General features: G+C 37.7%; 1 protein-coding gene across 2 annotated transcripts; it reads left to right on the forward strand.

The window, feature by feature from the left end:
* Positions 1-200: 200 nt before the first annotated feature.
* TMEM168 (transmembrane protein 168) lies at positions 201-23,449 on the forward strand. 2 transcript variants are annotated; one of them, XM_057390500.1, is made up of 5 exons: positions 201-283; positions 3,533-4,799; positions 14,399-14,541; positions 17,007-17,281; positions 21,563-23,449. In XM_057390500.1, exons 2-5 carry the CDS (start codon positions 3,663-3,665, stop codon positions 22,108-22,110), a joined length of 2,103 nt encoding a protein of 700 aa, XP_057246483.1. In that variant the 5' UTR covers positions 201-283; positions 3,533-3,662; the 3' UTR covers positions 22,111-23,449. The 2 variants fall into 2 exon arrangements, with proteins under 2 accessions (XP_057246483.1, XP_057246484.1); XM_057390501.1 differs by lacking the exon at positions 201-283 and adding an exon at positions 345-587.
* Positions 23,450-23,726: the final 277 nt, after the last annotated feature.

Genomic DNA, 23,726 nt, shown 5'->3' on the forward strand with positions numbered 1-23,726 from the left:
CGGAATAGAGGATGGGGAGAGCTCAGTCTGCCTTGCAAATCTAATTCAAACACAGTTTTCCCGATTCTCTGCCTCAGCACCAGTTGACGTTGTTTATAGGTTTGGTTGGGGTTGTTGCTTGGTTGGTTGGTTGGTTGGGATTTTCATAATTCTATCGGGCCGCGCCCGGGCGGCGCGGCGATGTTTGAGCCTCGGCGCGGCCCGTAGCGGGAAGGGCCGCGCTCGGCCTTGAYATGGCGGCGGCCGGCGCGGGGGGCGGGCAGGTTCCGGGCCGCTTGTTGAGGTGAGAGCGGGCCGGGCCGGAGCGAACCGGGCGGGGCGGGGGCGTCGCGGATCGGCACCGAGGGCAGCCGGGCGGATATCCCCCTGGGACGCGGGGACTGTCAGCGCAGATCGGCCGCTCAGGGACCCCGCGCTGCGGAGCCAAATGCTGCCGTTGCCTTTCCCTGGCACGGCCGCCCCGCAGCTGGAGCTCCGGCCGGGAGTGCGCCCTTCGCCCCACGCCGGCGATCCCCCCTCTGGGAGCCGTGTTCACATCTGGAAACTAACGGAGTCGTTCACCGGCTGGTGAAGTCCGCTGTGTTAATGTATTAGCTAAATACCACTTTTTGTTTAAAAAAAAAGTCTCGCGGAATTGCTTTTTTTTTTTTTTTTAAAAAAAAAAAAAAAAAAAAGAGTGCTAAACTGGAAGAATAAAGCTGAAGGAAAGCAGAATCAGTACTTTGGATAGGCCTCAGCTGGACTTAACTACTGAACCATTCTTGGGTTTGGTTCTTTTTTCAACTTTCTTAGACAAGTTAGGGTACAAACCACTTTGAGAGCAGTTTTCTTTCACATATAGGAAAATTATTAGATACTTTGATTTCTAAATCTTAATGAGACTCCACGTTTTCCTTAAAATTATATTTGGAAAAGTTGACAGATACTTAGAAGTGGGTGTCCACATTCTGCTTTGAATCTAGATTGCATTCGCTGAGATCTGGGATGTTCATGTTCAATCTGAAACTTTAAAGCCATTAGTTAAAAAAAAAAAAAAAACCACACCACCACCCCCCCCACCCCCCCCAGGACTTTGAACAGTTTTTGTGTAAACAAAGTATTAACAGAATTTGCTAACAAATAGCTGTGTTTTAAAGAACAAATCAGTTAATGAAATTTCTCTTTTAAATTAAATTGTTGTTGTCTTTGTAGTTGGTAATAGCTGTGTGATGGGATACATTATTCATGAAAATGCACCTATTCCTCTTCACAAAAAGTTAACCATGAATTTTGGTTACAAAAAGTGTTTAATAGTGTGGTTTAAGAGTACACATTTTTGCTAATTGGCTGGAAGGTGGAGCCAGGAAGAAGAGATTTTATTCACAATATGAGCTCTCATTTTGCAAATCCTTTGTGTGCGAGTAGATTTTGTGTCTTTGCAGTAGGAACAGACACGTTCCCCCACCCCAGCACCCAACAAGGGTGCGGCAGCAGCAGAGGAGTTTCTCTTTCATGTTTCTCGTGGTGTGATGGCAGCAAAACTCCACTTGGCACGAACTGAACCAGTGACAGTAGTGTTCTGTCAGAATGGCTCCTTGCTTGCCTGCAAGGGAGTTTGCTACTGTTAATGATCCCACCAGAGAACAATGTAGTGGTCGCAGCAAAATTTTAAGCCAGGTGTTAGGCGGGAGCTTTGCCCTTTGCTCATGTGTAGAGGGCTCATTCCAGCTGGCTTGTGTGGGGCTGGTGTCCAAATGAACGTTTATAGGGTTAGCCTCTGGATTTGGAGGGGTTCCAGGAAGGCTCAGGAATCAAGATAAAAGGGATGACATGGCATATGTGCCTCAGWGTACCAGTAATCGCATGGCAGTGCTGTGGGTTGAAAGGAGATGGGAGATTGTTTCTCTGTGTTCATGGTTTGAATGAGAGTGAGCTGGAGGCATGGGGAAGGCATGTATAGCAGCTGAAATAAATGTTTCGAGTTGTCCATGAAATGAATCTTGATTGTAGTACAAGAAAAAGTGAGACTGTAGTCCATGCTATGAAACCTAAAGTATCATGACCTGGAATATGAAAGCTGACTTGGATCTGTGTTGTCTGTATAATGTAGAAAAAAATGGAAGGGTGAGAGGAACAGGAAATACCTTACTAAGTGAGGGAAGAAATATTGTGAGATCTTAAGCATCCAGGCAACTCGGAATAAGTTAATACCTATAAAAGACTGATAATAATGAATACTATGAAACTGCACTGTTGAAATCCTAAGAACTTTTAACTTGTAATAACTTCACGTAATAGCAGTTTGCTTTAAATATATTATGTGTATTCTGCATCAAGTAAACAGATTTTTGATGTATATCAAGTAGTGTCTGCATTGTTGTTGTGTATTTAACATAATTTGAAAATATGCTACCAAATAAGGAATCTAAACAATAGGATTTCTTAGGCCTAGTTTTTCTCTGCACCAGTTACTCAAACTGGCTTTACAGTGTGTGTCAGTCTTCAAATCTGCCAAAACTTATGTGCAAATCAGTCAATTCACTTTATCATTTGTTGTTCACTGGTTTAAAAATGAGAATTTAAAAATCAAGAGATAATAAAATCTAAAACTTGAGTTTGAGTCAAGATGTCTTTTAATACTTGCCCCAGCATTATAAATAAAAGCAGTAAGCTATAACTTAGCACTGAGTGTTTTTGGCACATTGGTTTCTCTGTCATACCAGTAACTCTTCAGAAGTCTCTGTAAGATGGGCAATTAGTTAATTGCTTAAAAAATTGTAGAGGCTACATAATAGTCTTTTTATGTGTTGAAGACCGCCTGTAACATTACAAAATTCCCCTTAAAAATACTATGGTCCCTAACTGTATTAAAAGCATGTCATTTTAATGGATCTGAGTAGGAGGTGCTTGTGCTCTAAATGTAGTATTTGTCCTCATCATTTTGTTTGCTTTCTTTTGGAGGAGTGGGCAAACTGGCTTAAAGGGGTGAAAATGAAGGCTTTGATGTTATTTACATCGTGAGAAATCTCTGAAAATCATGCCAGACCAGTTGATACATCTGTGTGTCCACTCTCCGTTTGTGAAATGGAGATATCTTTTTCACTGTGGTTTAAGCTCATTAACAGAGTGGGAAGTTCTTTTTGTAAATCATATACTTTGACTGCTAAAACGAAGTCTTGCAAAGCATGATAAAAAGATTTACTATAAAGTGAGAACTTACCAAATGTAATGGTGAAATAAAACAATGTTTTAAAATTATTATAAAGTGTTCTAGAAGCTAGTGTCTATCATGAAAGGATTTTGGATATCCATAGATATCTAATATAGATGAGTTTTGTGGAAAACTGCTCTGGCCAGGATTGTTTCCCTTTCATTTAAGTTATGAAATACGCAGAACCCATTTTATATTGTTTTTCACAACACACTTAATTGGTCTTTTCTATGTGTTTTTTTTTTTAATCTATATACTAAACTTCTTTGTGAGATAAGATGTTTATGTTCTGTGTGATTAAAAGGAAGTCTTTGCCACTAAAACTTCTTCATTCTCTTCCAGGACTTTGAGGATTCCGGACCACTGTTACTGAAATGATATTACAGAAGGCAGCAATTGTATTGTGTTCATTGCATGAAACCCAAATATTTATTGTCAGTCAAGTGGGTGAAACCCCCTAACTGCAGTTTACATGTGTAGGTCACTGCGTTACTGTGTTAGTCATTGTCTCTATGCAGCAATGACAAGGCTGGAAGAAGCAAACAGAGAAGTGAAYATGCACTCATCGGTCAGATACCTTGGCTATCTTGCCCGAATCAACCTTCTGGTTGCCATTTGCATGGGCCTTTATGTCAGATGGGAAAAAACTGCAGATGCACTGATTTTGGTAATATTTATTCTGGGGCTCTTTGTTCTTGGAATTGCCAGCATACTGTACTACTATTTTTCAATGGAAACAGCAAGTTTGAGTCTCTCCAATCTTTGGTTTGGTTTTTTGCTTGGCCTTCTCTGTTTTCTCAATAATTCTGCCTTCAAAACGGATGTGAAAGAAGAAGCTACAAAATACTTGCTTGTCTCTGCCATCGTTTTAAGGATATTATGTGCTTTAGTTGAGAGGATTTGCGGTTGTGTCCATCATCGACCAACTCTGCTGACAACGGTGGAATTTTTGGAGTTAGTTGGTTTTGCAATTGCCAGCACAACTATGCTGGTAGAAAAATCTGTAAGTATTATTCTGCTGGTCTTGGCTTTGGCCATGTTGATTATTGACTTACGTATGAAGTCTTTTTTGGCAATTCCAAATTTGGCAATTTTTGGAGCCATTGCATCCCTGCTCTTTTTTCCATCACTGAAAATCCCCACAAACCCTTTTGCCTTGGCATGTTTTTTCAGCTGTCTGATTTCAGATCCCCTCCTTGACGTTTACTTCAGTGGACTTTCTGTTACTGAGCGATGGAAGCCCTACCTGTACCGTGGTAAAATTTGCAGGCGGCTTTCTGTCATCTCAGTTGGGGTCATTGAACTAATCTTTTTCATTCTTGCAGCCTTTAAACTATGTTATTTGGATCTCTGGTATTTTGTGATACCTGGTTTTTCTATTTTTGGAATTTTCTGGATGATCTGTCATGTGATTTTTTTTATAACTCTTTGGGGATTTCACACAAAACTAAATGACTGCCACAAAGTGTACTATACCCACCGTGCAGAAAACAACAGCCTGGACAGAGTCATGGCATCTAAAGGGATGCGCCACTTCTGTTTGATCTCGGAGCAGCTGGTATTTTTCAGCCTTGTCGCGACTGCTGTTTTGGGAGCCGTCTCTTGGCAGGTAAATAGTAATCTCTTTATCTTGGTCTCCTCTTGACAATAATCCTGAGAGTGCTGCTCCATAAAATTCCTAAAATTTGATGGTGTGCTGTGAGTTAGCAATTCAAAGTTGAAATTCGCATCGTTTTACCATCACACGCTTTGAACTTAACACTTTGAGCTGCCTTGACTGTGACATGTTAAAGTAAGCCTGCAAGGAACACTGGGTAGTTTTGCTTCTTTTTTAGCAATTATCAGCACTTATCACACTGTAGCTATGGTGTGTGGACTTGCAGAAAGGACAGAAGGAAACAGAACCAAAAATGTAGAGAAGAAAAATCCTCAAAATGTGCTTACAGAAAGCAGCAGTGCTGACGGCACCTAAAGAAATGGCAAAGTTGTTTGAGAGACAGAAATTACAAAGATAGACCACTGCAAGCATGCTAATATTGCTGACTTCCATACTTTTTCTCCTGAGCATTGTGTGATTTTATCTAAATGCTAGACTTTAATTTTTATATACTAGTTGTCTGCTTTTCAGTGAAAACATTTTTTTTTTACCATATCTATCAGATATTTTAAATTATTTCTCTGTTCTTGCCCTTAGACGGAGTCACGCCACCTAGTGGCTCCGTAGTCTCACTACAGAACAAAGCAGAACAAATCATGGGACATAAGATGTCCAGATAGCGTATGAGAAAGAGGCCATTTTTCCTGGTGTTCCCCAGAGCCTGACTGCAGGGAGTTAGCCAGGCTTGGGCGCGATCTCCTGGTGTAGCCCTTTGTGGGAAGAGCTCCATCTCCCCCTGCCATCTGTTTTAAAACACAGGTTCATCTTTAGAATGTCTTCATTACTGCAGGCTGTGTGTGTGAAACCGAGGAGGATTGGATTCATACCCCTCTTGGTAGTTTTTGCTCTTCACATTGCTTGAATCCATTCATTGTCATTTTTTTCTGCCTMTGTCCTCTGTCCCAAAATAACTGTAACTGTTCCACATCTGATAATTTTTGTCCTCTGTGATTCTGAAGAGATGCTGTTGTGCTGTAAAATGATTTGTGCAGGACTGTTCACAAGAAACAAACTGGTAATCCAGCTAAATCTTAGTATTTGTTATTGGCATCTTGTGTTTAAGTAAAATAGGCTGTTGGTCATCGCCTTTGTTGAGGAAATATGTATTTGCTTATTCAGTAGGAAGATTAATTGTAATGGTGAACGTGAAAGGCATCAGACCAATACTTTCACTTGTCAAAAAATCCAGGGGTTTATGATAGTAATTTTTTTTGTAGATAATTGCATTTCTATTTCTCCTATTATATTTATATTTCTTTCACTGTGTGTTTTTAGTAATGAAGTGTCTTAAGATTATGAGTGCAGTTGCGCCAACTAGAAGTATTTCTACTTCAGAAGATGTTGTGATGTTCACCTTGCAGATGATTTGTCTATTTCATCCGTTACTGGAAAATGAAATACTTTCATTATGCATGTGGAAAACATAATTTAATAAATGGATGTATCATTATGGTGATTGCAGGAAGCTGTGGCCTTTTCTGTATTTTGCTGGATAGTGTCAGATTTCAATAATTAGAAATAAGAAAGCAGGGAAGTAGAAGCACACAATTTACCCTCTTTCAGGGCATTTGCTTTTTTCCTAGAGATTTAAGGAAAGCAAGGAATTTATTCCTCTTTGTAAGGGGAGTTCAAGGCCTTAAGACTCTGGAATCCTTTGCTGGATTTTTCAGTCTGCTGTTTCAGGAGGTCTAGCAAGCTCAACAGTAATGCACCAAACAAGCTTCTTCAGTGAATATGTATTTTTCTTATGGTGATTTACATGTATTGTAATAATTAAAAGAAACAAATCTAATTGTTAAAGATCAATCTTTGCCTTTCCTCTTGAAAAAAAAATAGTTATTGCTAAATATCTAGTGGGTTTGGATTTGAGGGTTTAGTTGGTTTTGTTCTGTTTTTAAGAAARCCTTACTACTAATATTAGTATGTGGAGAGATTGTAAGGCTGTGTAAGAAGCTTTTCCAGTTCAAGATTGGTTTCGTGTTTATTAGTGACTAAAAAAGCAAATTAAATATTGGAAATTATTAGGAAAGGATTGGAGGTTATTATTATGCCACTGTATAAATCCGTAAGTTTCATATTTTGAATAACTGTGCAGTTYATACTTGCTATCCTGTCGATAAGAAAACAAGCAAAGGTCCATTGAAGGCAATGTAATTCATTGTAGACATGAAAGAGTTTATATGGAAGGAATTAATAAATAAGGGTGCTTCAGTCAGGAGAAAGTAAAACTGAGTGAGAGTGTGATGAACATATAAAATGTGTGATGTGGAAGAAGGTAAATATTAATAGCCAGTAAACTTGATCAGTTCATTGCAAAAGTTGAGGGCAATCCAGTTGTCAAGAAGCAGGTTGGAGCCAGACAGGTGGGAATAGTTCTTCATACTGTGCTGAGCTCTGGGGCTGTGCATTGTGGCATGCCCATGTGTGCCCCGTGGTTGCAGAGGCTCAGGAGGAAGCTGAACAAAGTTCACTGAGGTCTGTGTGCCATTTGGAAACCACATGTAGCTCACAAAGTTCTTGAGCCACCATGGTTAGAGGACTTGGGAAGTGTGTTTGGTCTGTCCTTACAATCTTTCACAGGCATCCGTTTCGCTTCTTTGGAGACCACACATTCTTTTAGATGGACCTGTGGTGCAAATTAATACATTGTTATATTAAGGAAATTTTTTAAACTTACATTTTTAATGTGTTTTTTGTTAGAGTTTCTTAGGAATGCTAAGTATTCCTCAGTCACCAGTACTTGAAAATGTGTTTGCTCTTTTAAAGATTGTTTAAARCAACTTGTGTATGTGTAAGATTAACAATTTTCAGTCTTTGCAACATTACCTTGGGATGTATATAGTTGTTTCAGGAAGTGTAAATTATATTTGAAATCTGTGATATGTTGCCTGGAAGGTGGAGCATTTTTTGTTTATACTTTTCCTCCCTACTGAAAACTTGTTTGATGATCATGCATTTGATAAGAGAGGTGGCTTGAAATCGCTTCATGGTCTGCCATTTGACCTCCTATGAACAGAATTGCTAAGCACCTGAGCCTTGGAAAGGTGCTTCGTAACAGTCAGCTATCAATAATTAGCAATAGCATCTAAAAAAATCTTAACTTGTAGCCAGAAATGGAGTGATGGAGAGGGGGCTTCCCTTTCATGCAAAACTTTCTTGCAAGCACATTATAYGTGCACTCTTTATTTTTCTAATAACTGTAATATCTGTGCTTCATATAAATCTCAAGTGTATGAAAAGTCAAGACCTGAAGTGCCAGTTGTCTGCTCATTGGTGTCTAGAAGTATCCTATTTGATTAAAATTGCCAGAAAAATATCAAATCTCCTTTTGTGGAAAGATTTTTAAAGTGAGGTGAATTAACTTGCTGTAGCAAAGACAGTGGTTTTCTTCTTAATGCAGAGCTGTTGAGGCTAAAAATCCTGTCAGCCAAGGAGCGTTTCTTTAAGGGGAGCATAGCCCTTRTAATAAGACTAGGGTTTAAAGTCTGTGTTCTTGCTGCTTTCATATGTGCTTAGGGAGAGCTGTAAAAGTGATGTGTTAAAGTTGGTTGCATTAAAAAATGGACTAACAGCTTTTCTTACAGTGGAGCATGTTTCAKCTTGGGCATGGTCTGCTTCTGAGAATAATCCCTGTTATAGCTGCAGAGAAAGACTGTTGTCTTGTTGGTAGAAATACATTAACATTTCCTTTGCAAAATCTGCAGGAAATGTTCAGCACCTGCCTTTACATTTGTGTGAGTAATTTCAGTCACATCAATAGGCTCTTTAGTGCCAACTTACTTCAGCAATTARTCGTGTGTGTGTTTGTAATTAGGCCCTTGGATGGGACAAGATCCAGCAGAAGTCATATAAATGACTCAGACTTCCAGAAGCCGATAAAATGATGAAAAATTTGCAGATGAAGAGCTTGTTATTTTCAGACAAAGATCTTGGAAAGGTTTGGGGCACTCCTTTTCTCAGAAATTTAAAACCAGATTTGTTAAGTGGTCTATGCCAAGGTAACCACAGGTTTTCTGAATTACTGGCCAAAGAGAATTATGATCCCTGGAAAACTTGTATTGAATATTACCAGGAGAAAAATTAACTATGTTAGAGCAGGTAAAGTAATGAAATTAAGTACTTTCAGTACATTAGTCTTGGTTTTAGTGAATTTTATGGGTTAGTAAAATAATAGTATTCCTTATATACCGGAGTACTCATACTTAAATGGACAGTACCATTTAACTCGAATTATTTATAGGAGACAAAACTAGTTYATGTATGAGTACTTCGTTGCTTGGGGGAGAACTAGTGATCTTGTAGTCTTTGTTCTGGGGTGGTTGCCTGGGCTTTCTTGAAAGCTTAATTTACAATGCCATAATAAAGTTTGAAAATGGTGACTTCTTTTAACTGCTATAAAAACAAGATTATTTTCTGAATAGTAAGARGTTTTCTCAGTAACACGTACATTTACTTGGACATACTTTTGTTAACATCACATGTTAAATGACTTCCGAATGCAAATTATATCCAGTCTTTCTCCTTCTCTTTATCCCTGCTTTTCTTCTTGACTTGGATTTTTAATCCAATCCTCCTCAGGCTTTGCTTGTTCATGGCTATTTTCTGTTGGGTTTTTCTGCTAGAGGCTCTGCTGCATCCTCTGGCCTCTTTCCATATTTTCTCAAATACCCATGCCACTCCTGCTTTTCTTCATCTGTCTSTCTGGTCATCTCTACTTCCTCCCCTTTCTTTTCATCACTGCCAGTTTTTCCCYTCCTTGCTGATATGCCCTCCTTATCTGTGCTTTCCTGTTATTTTAAAGACTTTTCTCTTGAGTTTATTTTGTAATACCTTTATTCCCTCTTTTCCTACTCTTCTGTCAGTTCTTAAGCTGTATCCTAAGTCTCCCTTGCTCATGGCTCATAATTTCTTCTCAAACTCATCCTCTATCCCATTTTTTTTGCTGCTTGTCTTCCTCTCTTCAATGTGTACTCAGCTTTTCGTGGCTCTCTACCTCTTCAGTTCTTCCCCAGGGCTACCTCACATTGTCTGCTGAAATGCACAGTGGCARCACACCTTGCTGCTGCCACCACCACCACAGAGCCCCTCAGTTCTGAAGGGGATCTGTGGTGTCAAGACAAAGTATTCGTTGTTAGTCTRAAGAGTGTATTATGTGTTAAGCTTGCTGTCAAAATGTCACTAATTTCAGGATTCTCATTTTTGCACTTAAAAACATGAGAAGTCCTCTTAGTATGCTTTTAAACTGATAACTGCTTGTGGTTTTGCGGGGACAAATGCGCATGGATTAAAGCACTGGCCTTCCCATGGTTAGAACAGGAGTCAGGGATGGAAAGCATAGTACATTAAATCCATCTACCAGTGAATGGGATAACTGTTTGCTGCAAACTGTTTTCTAGATTTTTCCACTGCTGTTCTCATAGTCAGAAGTAAAGAATTATTTACTGATCTCCACAGACTGTTGTTCATTCAGTAACTTGTTTTAAGACTCTTTTCTCCTGTAGCTGATCTACTTTGTAGCTTTACAAACTTTGTCTTTAAATAAGCCATTCATCAAATACTTGCAGATTAGTTCACATGTTACCCCTTTTTCTCCTGAGCCTTCTCTGTCATAGAGGGTACACTTCTTCTATACTTCTTTCATTTGGGAGGTTTTGTGTATCTGTGTGTCTGTGTATAAAAACAGGTAAATATTCAACTTGGATAATGGAAAGCAGGACAGTAATTTTGCTTGGAAATACACAAAGGCATCTTTGTAAGCTTTCTCAGTTACTGGTCTGTTAGATATGATCCCAGGCAACCTGCTATAGGARCAATGGATTAGACCAATTTCCACAGGTCCCTTCCAACCCCAACCATTCTGTGATCCTGTGATCGTCTTAGTTGACATATGTTTAGTGTTTTATTTCTGTTTTAAACAGAAGAGCTCTTCTRTAGGTCTTTGTAATTGGCTTCCAATTTAAGCTAACATTTAGCACATTGGGGTTTTCTTCTTCTTCCCTTCTTTTTCAGCAGTCACACATCCRTAATTAAATACAGTTCCAGAGTTGTTCTGCTTCAAACAGTGGTTATTCCTTGGAAAGGAAATTGTCCTATCCTGAGTATAAAATTAGCATCCTGGCTGTAAAATGCCTCTAAATTCTTCTGGTGTTAGAGTTACATTTAACAATAAACAATGCTCAAAAAAAATACAGAAAATGGAAAGATACTGCTAGAAATGAAATCTCGCCARTCTTTTGTTGTCCATCATCTGAGGCAAAAAGTCGATTTTTTTCTTTTACCTTTTCTACATTATTTGAAATGAGACTTCATGGTTAATTATTTTATAACAAGACAGACAAAGGCAAAAAAACCCCAAAGACTAAGAGATAAAATTATTTCTGATCATTTTTTTTAGTAGGATTGCCTAGATGGTTCATACCTTCTGCTTGCTTTTTGAGCAGTCTGTCTGGAATCAATGGGCACTTGGAGTTCAGGGATGTACTGCAGACTCATATTGCTAGTGCAGTCAAAAACAATGAAAAGTGATTGAACAGATGAAAGAACAAAATCCCTTTCTGGCTCTGCCTGTGCATTCATGGCCATCTGCTTCATTAAGGACCAATCGTCAGATCTTTGGGATTTAATAAAGCACTGACAGTCACCACCTGGATTTTTAGCTTTTTATCTTAAGGGAGGAACCTATCTTCAGTTTTACAGTAGTTACTAAATTATATATTCTTTTTTGCTATTTAAAGTTCTTAKAGTTTAGGTATTTTAAAATGCCACCAGTCATCTTTTTCCTGTGCTGAATTAAGGTATTTTATTATTCTACTATAGATTTGTTCTAATCATCATTAGTCATTTTTACATTTGTTAGTGACATAGTTCTTCTAAATCAAAACTGTTGAAAAGGTGCTGACAGGAGTGCCAGCATCTTTACATTAGATAGATGTAAAATATCCAACATTTTCCTATTCCATAGCRTAAGATGGCCACTAATGGAGGGCACAGCTGGAACCTCAGATGGAGCTGAGTTGATTCATAGCACCATAGAGCTAATTTCCCATTCCTGTTATAATTTTTGTACAAACTGAAAGCAAACTCCTTAGAGTTTCTGTGTGAGATCCTTATCTCACAAGTACTTGGGAATTTTCTTTGCCAGTATTTTTATATTAATAGGAGCACTTTCAACGATTAAATTTAAATATTTTTAGGAGTTAGAGTGAGTCTTTGTGATAATTTCAAGTTGTATTGTGGCAGAATGCTGTGGTTTAAATAACTTGGACGTGTTTAAGAGATTGGGGAAATGCAGGGAGCCTTTAGAACAAGATGGCATGTTGTAAGAAAACTACAATAAAATTAATGTAAACTAATAATAGTATTATTAGCATATTATGATCGCTCTAGTTTTTATGGGCAAATGGGGTTTTTATTTTGTAGTGTGTTTACTGTGGTTGAAACACTAATGCAATCCAAGAGARGATATTTATATATGATGGAAAAGCTGAGCTCACAAAAATACTTACTGGTCTAACTAACTGATCACAAATAGGAAGGTTTTCCAGAGAAGCCCTTCAGTTTCTGCAGAATCCAACTCTTCCTTCTTTTTTTTTTTTTTTGTAACTTAGAACAAATTGCCCTTCTGGAATCTATAGCTAGAAAACTAAGTCTCCAAGTCTTGAAACTCATTTACCTAGAGAACTCTGCTCTTTCACCAGAGTCTTATACTTCACAAGGTTTCTGCAGAAAAAAACCTAACCAGGTCTTTCTAAGTTTTTGGTACTGCCACTGTCTTCTTCAGTGTGGGGAAAYGGAGCAACAAAGAGGAGCACTTGCAGCTGATACATTTGAAACAAAGATTATATTTTCTTAGTTAAAGGATTTCTTTTCTCCATATTGACAACAAAACAAATTACGGTGGAACCATAATTGTTGCAGTGTTCTAAGCTTTTCTGTCTTCTAATGATTTCAGGTAATTAATGCTATCAGTAATGCTAGCAGTTAGTTATAATTTAATATCAGATTCTGGTGTTAATTTGTGATTACTACAGCCACCATTTCATCAGAAATATTATGGGACACTTTAAAACCAGGACAGGTAACAAACTATTCTTCCTTTGGCAGGAAGCACATTAGATGGTTAAAGCTGTTCTTTCAGGCTAAGTTCATTGTGTTGAAAAACTGAAAAACTGAGCTAGTSCCATATGCCAACAAGATCTTGGTTGGTTTAGGTGTCATTTTTTTCAGTATAATCTACTTTCCAAATTATTAATAGTGTTGACTGTGTGTTAAGTTGAACTACTARTCCCCATTAAGTCATTGAGTTTTGCACAGTAATGCAATGTCCAGATTTAAAAAAAAAAACAAAACATTAATATTGTAGATTTATACAAAGAGGGTGAGTAAAAGATAAAGAGGGTCAGAGATCACAGGATTCTGCTCAAGACAGAAATCTCTAGCTAATAATTTGTTTCCTTTGCTCCATAGCAAACATTAATATTTAACAAATGCACCATGGATATTAACGGTCTCAATTATATATTATAATACTGTTTCTACGTTTCCTAAAGCATGTAATGCCTCATTAAACCCATTCACATCATACTAAAATAATTAAAATTTATCTTTATGTGTTCTGCATCTCAAGGGACATCTGGCATTTCAGAAGTCCAGTTTTATTTTGCAAGTACTAGTGGTCGAGATGTAACTGTTGAGACTTCTTGGTTTGGTTTGTTGGTTTTTTTTGTAACAGAAATCAGATATGTTGTAGAAAGTGTAATCTTTTCCAAAAGATTTTTCCCTACAAAATAGGAAAGCTCAATCCAGGGTATTAGCTCTGTGAATGCTATAAGTCCTGTAGTGGATGCTCCTTCTCATCTGGTATTTCTGTAACCAACAAAGAATTGTCTTTTTAGTTGAAATAATGTTCAGAAATGTTCTCAGAATTTATCTTCTGTGTGATACTTACTATTCCACAAAGAATGTTTTCAAAACTTGGTGTTAAAAAGCAAGAGCAGTTAAATTATGTTTTTAATGATCGCAGAATGGTTTAGGTTGGAAAAGACCTCTAAGATCATCAAGTCCATCCATTAACGCAGCACTGCCAAGTCCAGCTCCCAAAGTGCCACATCTGTGTGTCTTTTAAATACCTCCAGAGATGGGTGCAATGCAGTGCTCTCACCTGATGTTAGATACATAGTATATGTGCTCTACCTTGCTGATTAAGGCCTGACCCTGCAGGTGCTTACAGATCTTATTCTATGCACACAATTAGTTTTGTGGCATTTGATTTTCTTGCCTCAGTTGATAAAACTTAGCTATGATCACAGATTTTACAGCTAAGTCCTGTGCTGTCAGTGTTTTCAAATGCATTCTTTTTGGAAGAGTGATCCTTGGTTAACAGCCACCTTCTCCCCAAGCATTTAATTTGTCTTTAGAATACTTCATCATTTAATATGTGTAAAAATAAATATAAATTACGAATAATACTTTGCATGTTTCAGGAATCAATTATTTGTGATCAAACAGAGGGATTTTCATGCAATGCCTAAATCYCTTTCTATTCTTTTTAGCCAACCAATGGGATCTTCATGAGTGCATTTCTCATCGTTTTACCTTTGGAGTCCATGGCTCATGGGCTTTTCCATGAATTGGGAAACTGCTTGGGAGGAACGTGTGTTGGGTATGCTGTTGTGATTCCCACCAACTTYTGCAGGTATGATTACTGTGTTTTTCAGCTTCACAGTAGTTTAAATGTACATTTTGTTCATGGAGGCAATGCAATGCTGTTGCTTTGATTTTTCAGCAATAAAATACAAATTTAAATAATAGGCAGATTTTCTATTTTTCCTTTTTCTCACCCTGGAATGAGTAAATCCACTTTCTATCTAAGTAATTTGCTTTTAGAAAGCCAATGAATACAGACCAGCTGGGCATAGACAGATTTCATGGTCCATATCTCACACGAAGGAGGATTGGGGCATTTGACTGAGAGCAGATATCTTACATGAGGAGATTTAATAAACCAAACAGATCAGTTCAAAGCAATTTTGAATTCTATTGTATGAAGTGGTGTATAAATTTAAAGTTCATTGAAATTAGATTTGCAAGTGGACTACATGTCATGTATTGGTATTGAAAATTTGCAGTTGATTTTTGTTCCAACATAAATGTTACCATGTGAGAAATGCATGATTGTGGAGAGCTTGTAGTATTATTATTTGCCCATTTATGTGTTTTTCTTCTAAACTTCAAACTTGAAAATGCTGCTTTTGCCATAAAATTAAAACTGGTGTGTGCACATTTTTTTGTAAATGATAAACAAGAGCTATATACATTATCTCTTCAAGTTACAAGAGAAACAGAGTAGTAGATTGAAATGAGAGGCTTCAAAATAGAGCTGCCCCATTTATAAAAACCTCACGGCTTCAATATGTGTAATGGATTCAGTGGATAAGGAAGAACTTAGCATCAAAGAAACCAAAGGTAGTGTGCTAATCTTAGGTTACTGTATCTTAAATATTCTGAAAAAACATTTTCAGAGCTTCTGATCTAGTCTTTCACATGTACACCCTTAATAAAATCCATGTCAATTATTGTTATGGATTTAAAAAATAAATTTTCAAAATTTAYGTTACAATAAAAATAAATCAATTTTGTTTCCATAGTAACAATTTAATTCTTTCATTGTATTATATTATTCTGGCTCAGGCAGTTCCCTCTAATTATGAGTAAATGGGATACTCTTGAGCAACTGTTTAAGACCTGACAGAACTAAGCTTCCTTATAAACAAAGCTTGACTGTTGCAATGATGGGCCCAGTCTTCACTCGCTGAGACAAACAGTAATGATGAGCTAATCAGTGGAATATTATAGTAATGGCTATATTATATAGAATATATACTGGCTATACTGTGGCTAGCTATAGTGGAATATTACCCTTCATGGAAGGCCTAGACAGGTGAGGAGGTTGAAAATTTAATTAGCTAGACCAATAAAGAGACCAGGTAGCTTTACACACTGACTTGCAAACAAAAGACGTGAAGAATACACACATACATRCATATCTATAGAAAAAAACCATAACGTCATGTTTTGTATTAGTAGAGTAAGACATATCTGCATATTTTCACCCACCAAACCTCTCCATGTCTGTAACTGAGCATAAATGAGGCCCGTTTGGCCCAGCTGTCAGTCRTGCTCCTTTTTGTTACTCTTATTATATCAGCTGAAGAGTGATGAATGCTTTTGTCTTTCTGAAAATATATTTTGAAGAGCACTCCCATAACTGGGGGTCTTGGAAGACCAAATCTCCTATTTTTATGATTAATGAATAGCTGTGTAGACATGAAAAAAATTGTGTGTATTTTTATTCTGTATTTTATATGCTATGTATATTTGGGTTTATATATTACATATTTATCTATATTTTGTATAATATCTATCTATGTTAGTATTAATAAAATGCATTTTTTAACCCAGGGACTCCTTAATTTTTTATATATGCATATTCATATCTGTGTAGATACAAATACACATGCATGGTTTGTTCCAGGTCTAGTTTGTAACTTTCTTAAAACTTTGATTTTGTAAGCTGTGAATATTGTTATCTGAAACCTATTTCTTATTCTGAAAGAACAGTATCTGAACAGCACACAGAAGAAAGAATTACTGTATTTGTGTGAGTTCTGTATTTCAAAATATGTGAGCAAAGTGTGAATGTGGATTTCTCTTTAGTCCGTTATTGGAATCTAGTYTGCATTATATTTTGGGCAGGTTAGCACTCATTTTCCATGTACTTCTTTCCAGTTGTGTGCAAATAAGTGCCTATGTGAAGGCAGTTCTCCAGAGTGGGAGTTTATGAAATCGTTGGAGCCCTCCCCAGCTTCTTCCCATTGCAGCTCCTTTCTCTCCCTCTGTCTCTCAGCTGGTGAAGTAGCATAGGGCTGAGAAAGTACTGTGCTTTGAAGTGTGACAGAAAGGAGACAGTGGTCCCTCACTCAAATACAGTAATTTGAGTTGTTTATAAACTGTAAATTTAAAAGTGAATTTGGATTTAGGACAGTGCTACTTCATAGCAGAGAAAATATGCACAGGGAAAAAAAATCACCAGTTGCTAAAAGTCCACTAAGCATGAAATAGTTATCAACCTTAATCATTATTTGTTTTCTTTCTCTTTAGTCCTGATGGCCAACCTACTCTTCTTCCACCTGAGCATGTACAAGAGTTAAATCTGAGGTCTACTGGCATGCTTAATGCCATCCAAAGATTTTTTGCATATCACATGATTGAGACATATGGTTGTGACTACTCTACAAGTGGACTGACCTTTGATACCCTTCACTCCAAGATCAAGTCTTTTCTTGAGCTTCGGACTGCAGATGGACCCAGACATGATACCTACATTCTGTATTACAGTGGTCACTCACATGGCACTGGTGAATGGGCTCTGGCAGGTAACTGGTTGGGGAATTTTTTTATTYATTATTTTGGTATTGATAAACTTTCCAAATCAATTTATTAATTCTGTAGAAAAGCATACTGTATTGCAAAACTGGGAAATTTTGCTTATACTTATCAGATTGTTCAGAATGGCAAAGAACCGTAACTCTTTGGAGAACAGGTTTATACAAGCTCCTGGTGGTGAGGGAAGAAAGAAAAAGGTAATACTACAGAGTAGGAGTGTTAAGAGATTCAGAGACTGCAAGGAATTGAGAAAATAATAAGGCTGATGACCTCTGCTAGTGGAGAGAATAGAGAAATGCAGAAACCCCTTTGGTATGCAGCAAAATTGTTGTTTAGAGGCAGCTCTTTCCCTCCCTGGCATTGTATGACAGTCAGGTATGTTCGTTCATGAACTTTATGTCACTTTAGTATTTACTCACTTAGATAAAAATCCTTTTATAGCTAGCTAATCTTACACCTGTTCGCAAAATCATCTAAATACTGTTGACCCCAAATGTATTCTTACAAGTTTAAACAGATTTTCATACTTCCCTGATTTTCACCTCACATGATTTTCATATTCAGCAAGTTAACTTTAAAGATTGCTTTTTTCTCTGCATAGAATTAAAAGTGGAAATTACACTCTCCTGCTCTAAAGACAGACCTTTTTCCCTGTATTTTGAGGAATATTTTTTCACTGTAATAAACAAACATCTTTTCTCATTCCTTGGCCATGGCAGAGTGAATTACAGAGTGTTCTGTGACACTGTGTCAGTTAGACTGTCATGAAGGACTGCATTTATGTACTTAAGATGTGCTTTGCTTTTTTTTTGTAAAAGAGAGAATCAATAAAAGAAACAAGAGGCTAGAAAAAGAAAAAAGAAACAATCCACAGGTCTTCAAACATAACAAACCTTGGATTGTAAGAGCAGATAGGGTGTGCTGGCATTCTGGAGTTTGGGAGTGACTGTGGGCACAGTGTAGCCTCAAGGCTATAAACTTCTACTTAAAGGGCCAATTTAATGCCTCGTCACATGCTTGGCGTAGACTTCACCGTTTCCCCCTTTCTTGACCCATTTCTTTGGTAAATTTAATGAAGTTCTGAAGTCATTGCAAGGTTTAGCCTTTCTCTGCTACTGTTAGGGATCTGAGCTTCTGAGGTCACTGTGTGCAGAACGGGAGTCTTGTAGTAAACACATCGAAAATTTGTAACTTTTTTSTTCCTGGGACAGAATTAATTCTTTTGGATAGCACTTTGCCTGTGAGCTTCAGGCTCTTTGTCAGCAACGTCTCTCCAGGTGCCTGTGCCTTTTCAGCAGGGCATGCCCTTCAGTGTATGCTCATGCTGAGGCAGGTGTTCAGGCACAGGTCAGTCTCCATCTGGAGACCCTATACCTTTTTTGGTGTAGCTTCATCCCTGAACCTTTTGACCTGCTGAAGAGYAGTGTGTATTTTCTCTCTAGGGCTTCATCTGTATGAGAGATTTTAAAAAGCCACAGCTGTACTGTGAGCTTAGTGTGAGTGGTGAACTACAGTGTATGCCAGGGTGGCCAAATGACTTCTCTGAGAATGGGGTGGTTTGTCCATAGGAGCAGCAGCCACCCTGGGCAGTTGCTGAGTGTGTCCACAGCTTGTGTGGAGCAGACTGCCAGCAAAACTCCACCTCCCACTTGTGTGGGAGGCAGCAGCATAAAGTCAGCTTTCTTGCATGTATAGAGCCAAATGTTCCTGCAAAAATTGGACAGCTTCCACCCAGCCCTGGCTTACTACATCTAGCCAGCCTGGAGCTCAGGTCTCTCTGTAGCCATGTAGGTAGCTGTAACCTAAATTAAGATCTAGATTTTAGGGTAAGGGCCAAGGTAACTGTTAGAAATAAAAAGTAACTTTCAGTGCTAAAAGATGTAGTGTGTAAATGCAGTGGGGTTCAGTTTTTGCACGGAGCTCCTTTTTATTTCTCTGTCCATCCATGTCTTCAGCTTCTGCTTGGATACATGTGGAATCACATAAAGGAGAGGAACAGRCAGCTGTCGCAGGTTTTGCTTGCTTTCTTTGTGATTAATTTTGGTTAAATGATGGAGTGTAACATGATACTCCTTCCAGACAATGCTGCTCCTGCATGTAACTTGGAAGTATAAACTGAAAAGATGAAGGCTGTTTGTGATTGTGCCCCATGTGTTGGACACTGGTGTTTTGTGACAGATGGAACCTTGGTCATCAGCTCCAGTAATGCAWGCTATCCTCTGACCTGTAAAGAGGATGAAAAGAGATGACAACAATGAAATAAAACATTCATATCTGACTGAAAAAAAGCAGTTTCTCACTGCTGGCTTATGCCATGCTACAGCCCAGCAGTAAGAGTGCAGTCTTTGCTTTGTAATGACATCTTTCAAAAGAGTCTTACTGAATTGTTTAAATCAACAATGAAGTTTCTCTCTTGTTGGAAGCTGAGATGCGACACATATAAAAGAAACTGTTAATTRGTCATGCATAAAGTGTGAGCAGTCAAACCACCTTTGAGATCATGTTCTCTGAGTGAGGGTAAAGGCATGAGGAGGGCTAATGAAGCTTTGTCTCTGTTCCTGAAAGTGTTGGCTTGTTGTCCTGCAAAACCTGCCGGAGAGCCAAAAGTGGCCAGACACCTACATTTCTTACACAGCTTGGTGCCTAGATCTTGTGCTGGGTGATAAGCCCATGTGTTTGAGATCAGTAGGGTTGAAAGCCAAGCAGGTGTTTGCTTTGTCTGTGAAGAATGAGATGGTTTKCTTTGGGTGATTCTATCCAGTGCAGTTTGGAAATCGCCTGCACTCCTTCACAGCTACACTAAAATAAAGTTTATTGGTAAGCCTTTGAAATGTGAACAAATAAATTTTTATAGATAATTGACACAGAAAGTGTACTTAGAAAAGGGAAACTGCTTCTATATAAGTCTCTGCTGTAAGGAACTACAACAATTTGAGAATCATGTATCAAGACAAGTCATGACGTTTCTATCCTGGTGATTTTCTTTGGTACTAAATTTTCCAGTTTTGCATTTTCTTGGAGAAGTTGGAGCTCTGTAATCTTRCTTTTACTTTAACTTCAATAGCGTTCACAACACTTTAAATCTGAGATACTAATTTGAAACACTTTTTGTTACCTGTTACAGGTAGGACTGTAAATGATGAAATATGCAGCTAACAATGTTTTAAACACTGCTTAATTACATTCAAYAGTGAAAAATTACTCTGGAATTAAAATGCAGTATTTTGAATCACATTTTTATACCTTTCTTTTAATTTTTTAAAGTTGAAATTTTCAAACTAGAGTGTTTTTGTTGTAAACCTGTATCATAGCTTCAACTAGCCAAAACCTAGACATATCAGTTGTTTTCATTACTACTGTGAAGCCAATGGAGTTTTATTCACTTGTTTGATGTTGTCATTAGGTACCTGAGTAAGTAGTCTGCTTTTCAAAGCTACATAGATCCTGCAGCATCCATTACACTTAAACAGAAGGACTTCCCACTATAGGTAACATTTTAGGTTTTATTACAATCTTCTCTCAAAGTGCTGTTGGAGCAGGAGCTGAGATAGAACATGGGAAGTTGGACAGTAGTTGCAAGGGTCTTCTGACCTGACAGAAAATAAATATTGCGGGAAAAGTTCCAGTGAGATTTTTGTTTCATTAAGTTGTAAATCCCTACCAGTTTTCTTGATGCTCTGAAAACAACTGTCTCTATAGAAAGAATCTCTCCATTTGTGGTCACATTAATTTTTGTGCCTGCATGAGGCTTTCTCATTGTACTTTGAAACTGTTTTGGTTCCTGCATTTGAAAATGTATTTTGTTCTAAATTTGTCTCTTAGAGGAGCCTTTTTAAAATATTCTTAAAACATACTAAACAAGAGTCCTTTTCCTGTTCCTAAAATTGTGAAGGTTTAATACAAAATAAACTTTATTTCAGATTTCCTTTCCCTGTTTATCTATTTTCCAGATTTCTTACAAAATCTTTCTTGCAATTGGCTATAATTTCTTTCACTCTGTGAAGGAATTCGTTTTTTTGGTTGTAGTGGGTTTTTATTCTAATCAAGGGTAAGTTAATGGCTTCGTCTGCCACAGCAAGTCAGAAAAATGCTGTTAATACCTCCATGGAGATATGCAACATTTACAGACAGAGAGAATCAATTGAAAACATCTGTGATGGCTGTAAAAATTGTTAAAGTAAGGGATTACTAGAACCAGTCAAAACAGTTAAAGTTCTACAGAAGTTTCTGTTTCTTCATCCTAATATTAAATCTTTTTGTCCTTGTGGCAGGGGGTGATGCTTTACGACTCGACACGCTGTTGGAATGGTGGAGAGAAAAGAATGGCACTTTTTGTTCTCGATTAATCATTGTTTTAGACTGTGAGAACTCTCAGCCTTGGGTTAAAGAAGTAAGAAAAGTAAATGACCAGTATGTTGCCGTGCAAGGAGCAGAAATGGCCAGAGTTGTGGACATCGAGGAAGCAGACCCGCCACAGCTTGGTGACTTCACCAGGCAATGGGTTGAGTACAACTGTAACCCCGACAGCAACATCAGCTGGTCTGAAAAGGGCCGTACCGTGAAAGCAGTGTATGGTGTGTCAAAGCACTGGAGTGACTACACTTTGCATTTGCCAACAGGAAGTGATGTTGCCAAACACTGGATGATGTACTTCCCACGCATCACCTATCCATTAGTACATTTGGCAAACTGGTTTTGTGGTCTCAATCTGTTCTGGGTCTGTAAAGCATGCTTTAGGTGCTTGAAAAGACTGAAAATGAGTTGGTTTCTTCCCACAGTGCTGGATACAGGACAGGGTTTCAAACTTGTCAAATCTTAATCAGCAACCAAAGAGAWAATGAAGTGAGAACTCTGAACTTTCTCACTGTACAATAATTAAAACTTTTTATATGACTATTTTTCTCTGAAAAAGTTTGCTCTACTCACTTTATTCTATACTTCRCTCTTTGAGCAGTTACACTATATGCAACAGTCAGAAATTCCAACCTTAAACAGAAGAGGGTATGACTGATATTTTAAATTTTGTTACTAGTCTGTATGTACATATGTAAGAGAATTATTTAATATGACCATGCATTTTGGAGAAGGTCACATGTTCATATATCTTACCTAAGGCAGCCTTTGTTTAGAGACATGCGTTTKATGGACAGGAGCTCCTGTCAATGTTACACCATGCTGATCTGTTATTTAGGTCCATTATACAGTTTAAATACAGGAATGGAACCAAGCTATTACTGCAATCAATTTACATGTCCTTGAAATTATGGGGTAGAGTCACTGAGCCAAAAAAACTCAAAATATATAGCTACTCTATGTAAGTAGCTACCAAGAAGCTTTCGTTTTATATGCTTTTACATCTTCTGCCCCACCTCAGTTCTCTGCTGCCATCATGGGAAATTTGCCATGGTAAACAAGGAAGTCAAACAACCCTCTAGTGCCCTGATACTTCTCATACAGTGTGTTCTGAAGTGAGTTTTAAAAACATTCAGTGTTATTTTCAACATTAAATATCTTGCTGGTGATACAGTCCCAGTGATTAATTCATATGTGGAATAAAAACTGCACCAAGCGTTTTTCCCTCACCTGTTAGGTAATTCTGAATTTTCCAGGCTCTTACTAGTTTATATTTTGAAAAGCTTCCTGAAGAAAACAAAACAAAATAAAACCCAAGGGATTTAACAARGAAAATAATTGCTAGATAAAAAATGGGAATACAAGCATTGCCTTGTTTCCATGTTTATCTGAAGTCTTTGGTGTGCCTAAGACCTTATTCTGTGAAATTCTGAGTACAGAATTGGACCAATGAGTTCATTATGTATTGAAACCACAAGAAAAGTTTGTTGGAAGGAATGGATATTCCCTTAGGACAGGAAGGAATCCTCAGTATTCCTTAAATCTTTCTCCCACCCACAAAGTCCTGTTTTTAGTCCCTCCACTTACAGAGCTGGATGAGACTCTAGGAATCAATTCTGTCATGGCCTTTCCTTCAGTCTGAGAAGCTGCAAAGCTTTCTTACACCATCTTCTCATGTACAGAAAATAAGGAGTGAAACAAGTAAGTGGCTAAGACAGTACAATTTGTGATATTTTATTTGCCTATGTGTGTGCAGTTCAGCAGACCTACAGTTTACTTTTCTGTGTTTCCATCAGTGTTTTTTTTAATAAAAACATTAGGGAGTAGCTGATACTTGTCTAAAATATAACTTACTTATTTTCTTTATTTAAATACATGCAAATAGTATGTTGCTCTTTCAAGTCTTTGCCATCATCGCTTTTTCTAATACCATTTGAGCTTTGTAGCCAGCTAAGTTAGGGAATTTATTAACACTGATACCCATCAGTATCTCTCGAAATAGATAATGAGAGCTACAACAGCCAAAGCAATTTGTACCCACCAACTTCAAAATGGTGATTTTTCTCAGATCTACAAGAGGCA

The sequence above is a fragment of the Malurus melanocephalus genome, unplaced genomic scaffold (genome assembly GCF_030028575.1).
Source record: "Malurus melanocephalus ecotype Western Australia unplaced genomic scaffold, MMel_1.1 scaffold_27, whole genome shotgun sequence".
Classification (NCBI taxonomy): Eukaryota; Metazoa; Chordata; class Aves; order Passeriformes; family Maluridae; genus Malurus; species Malurus melanocephalus.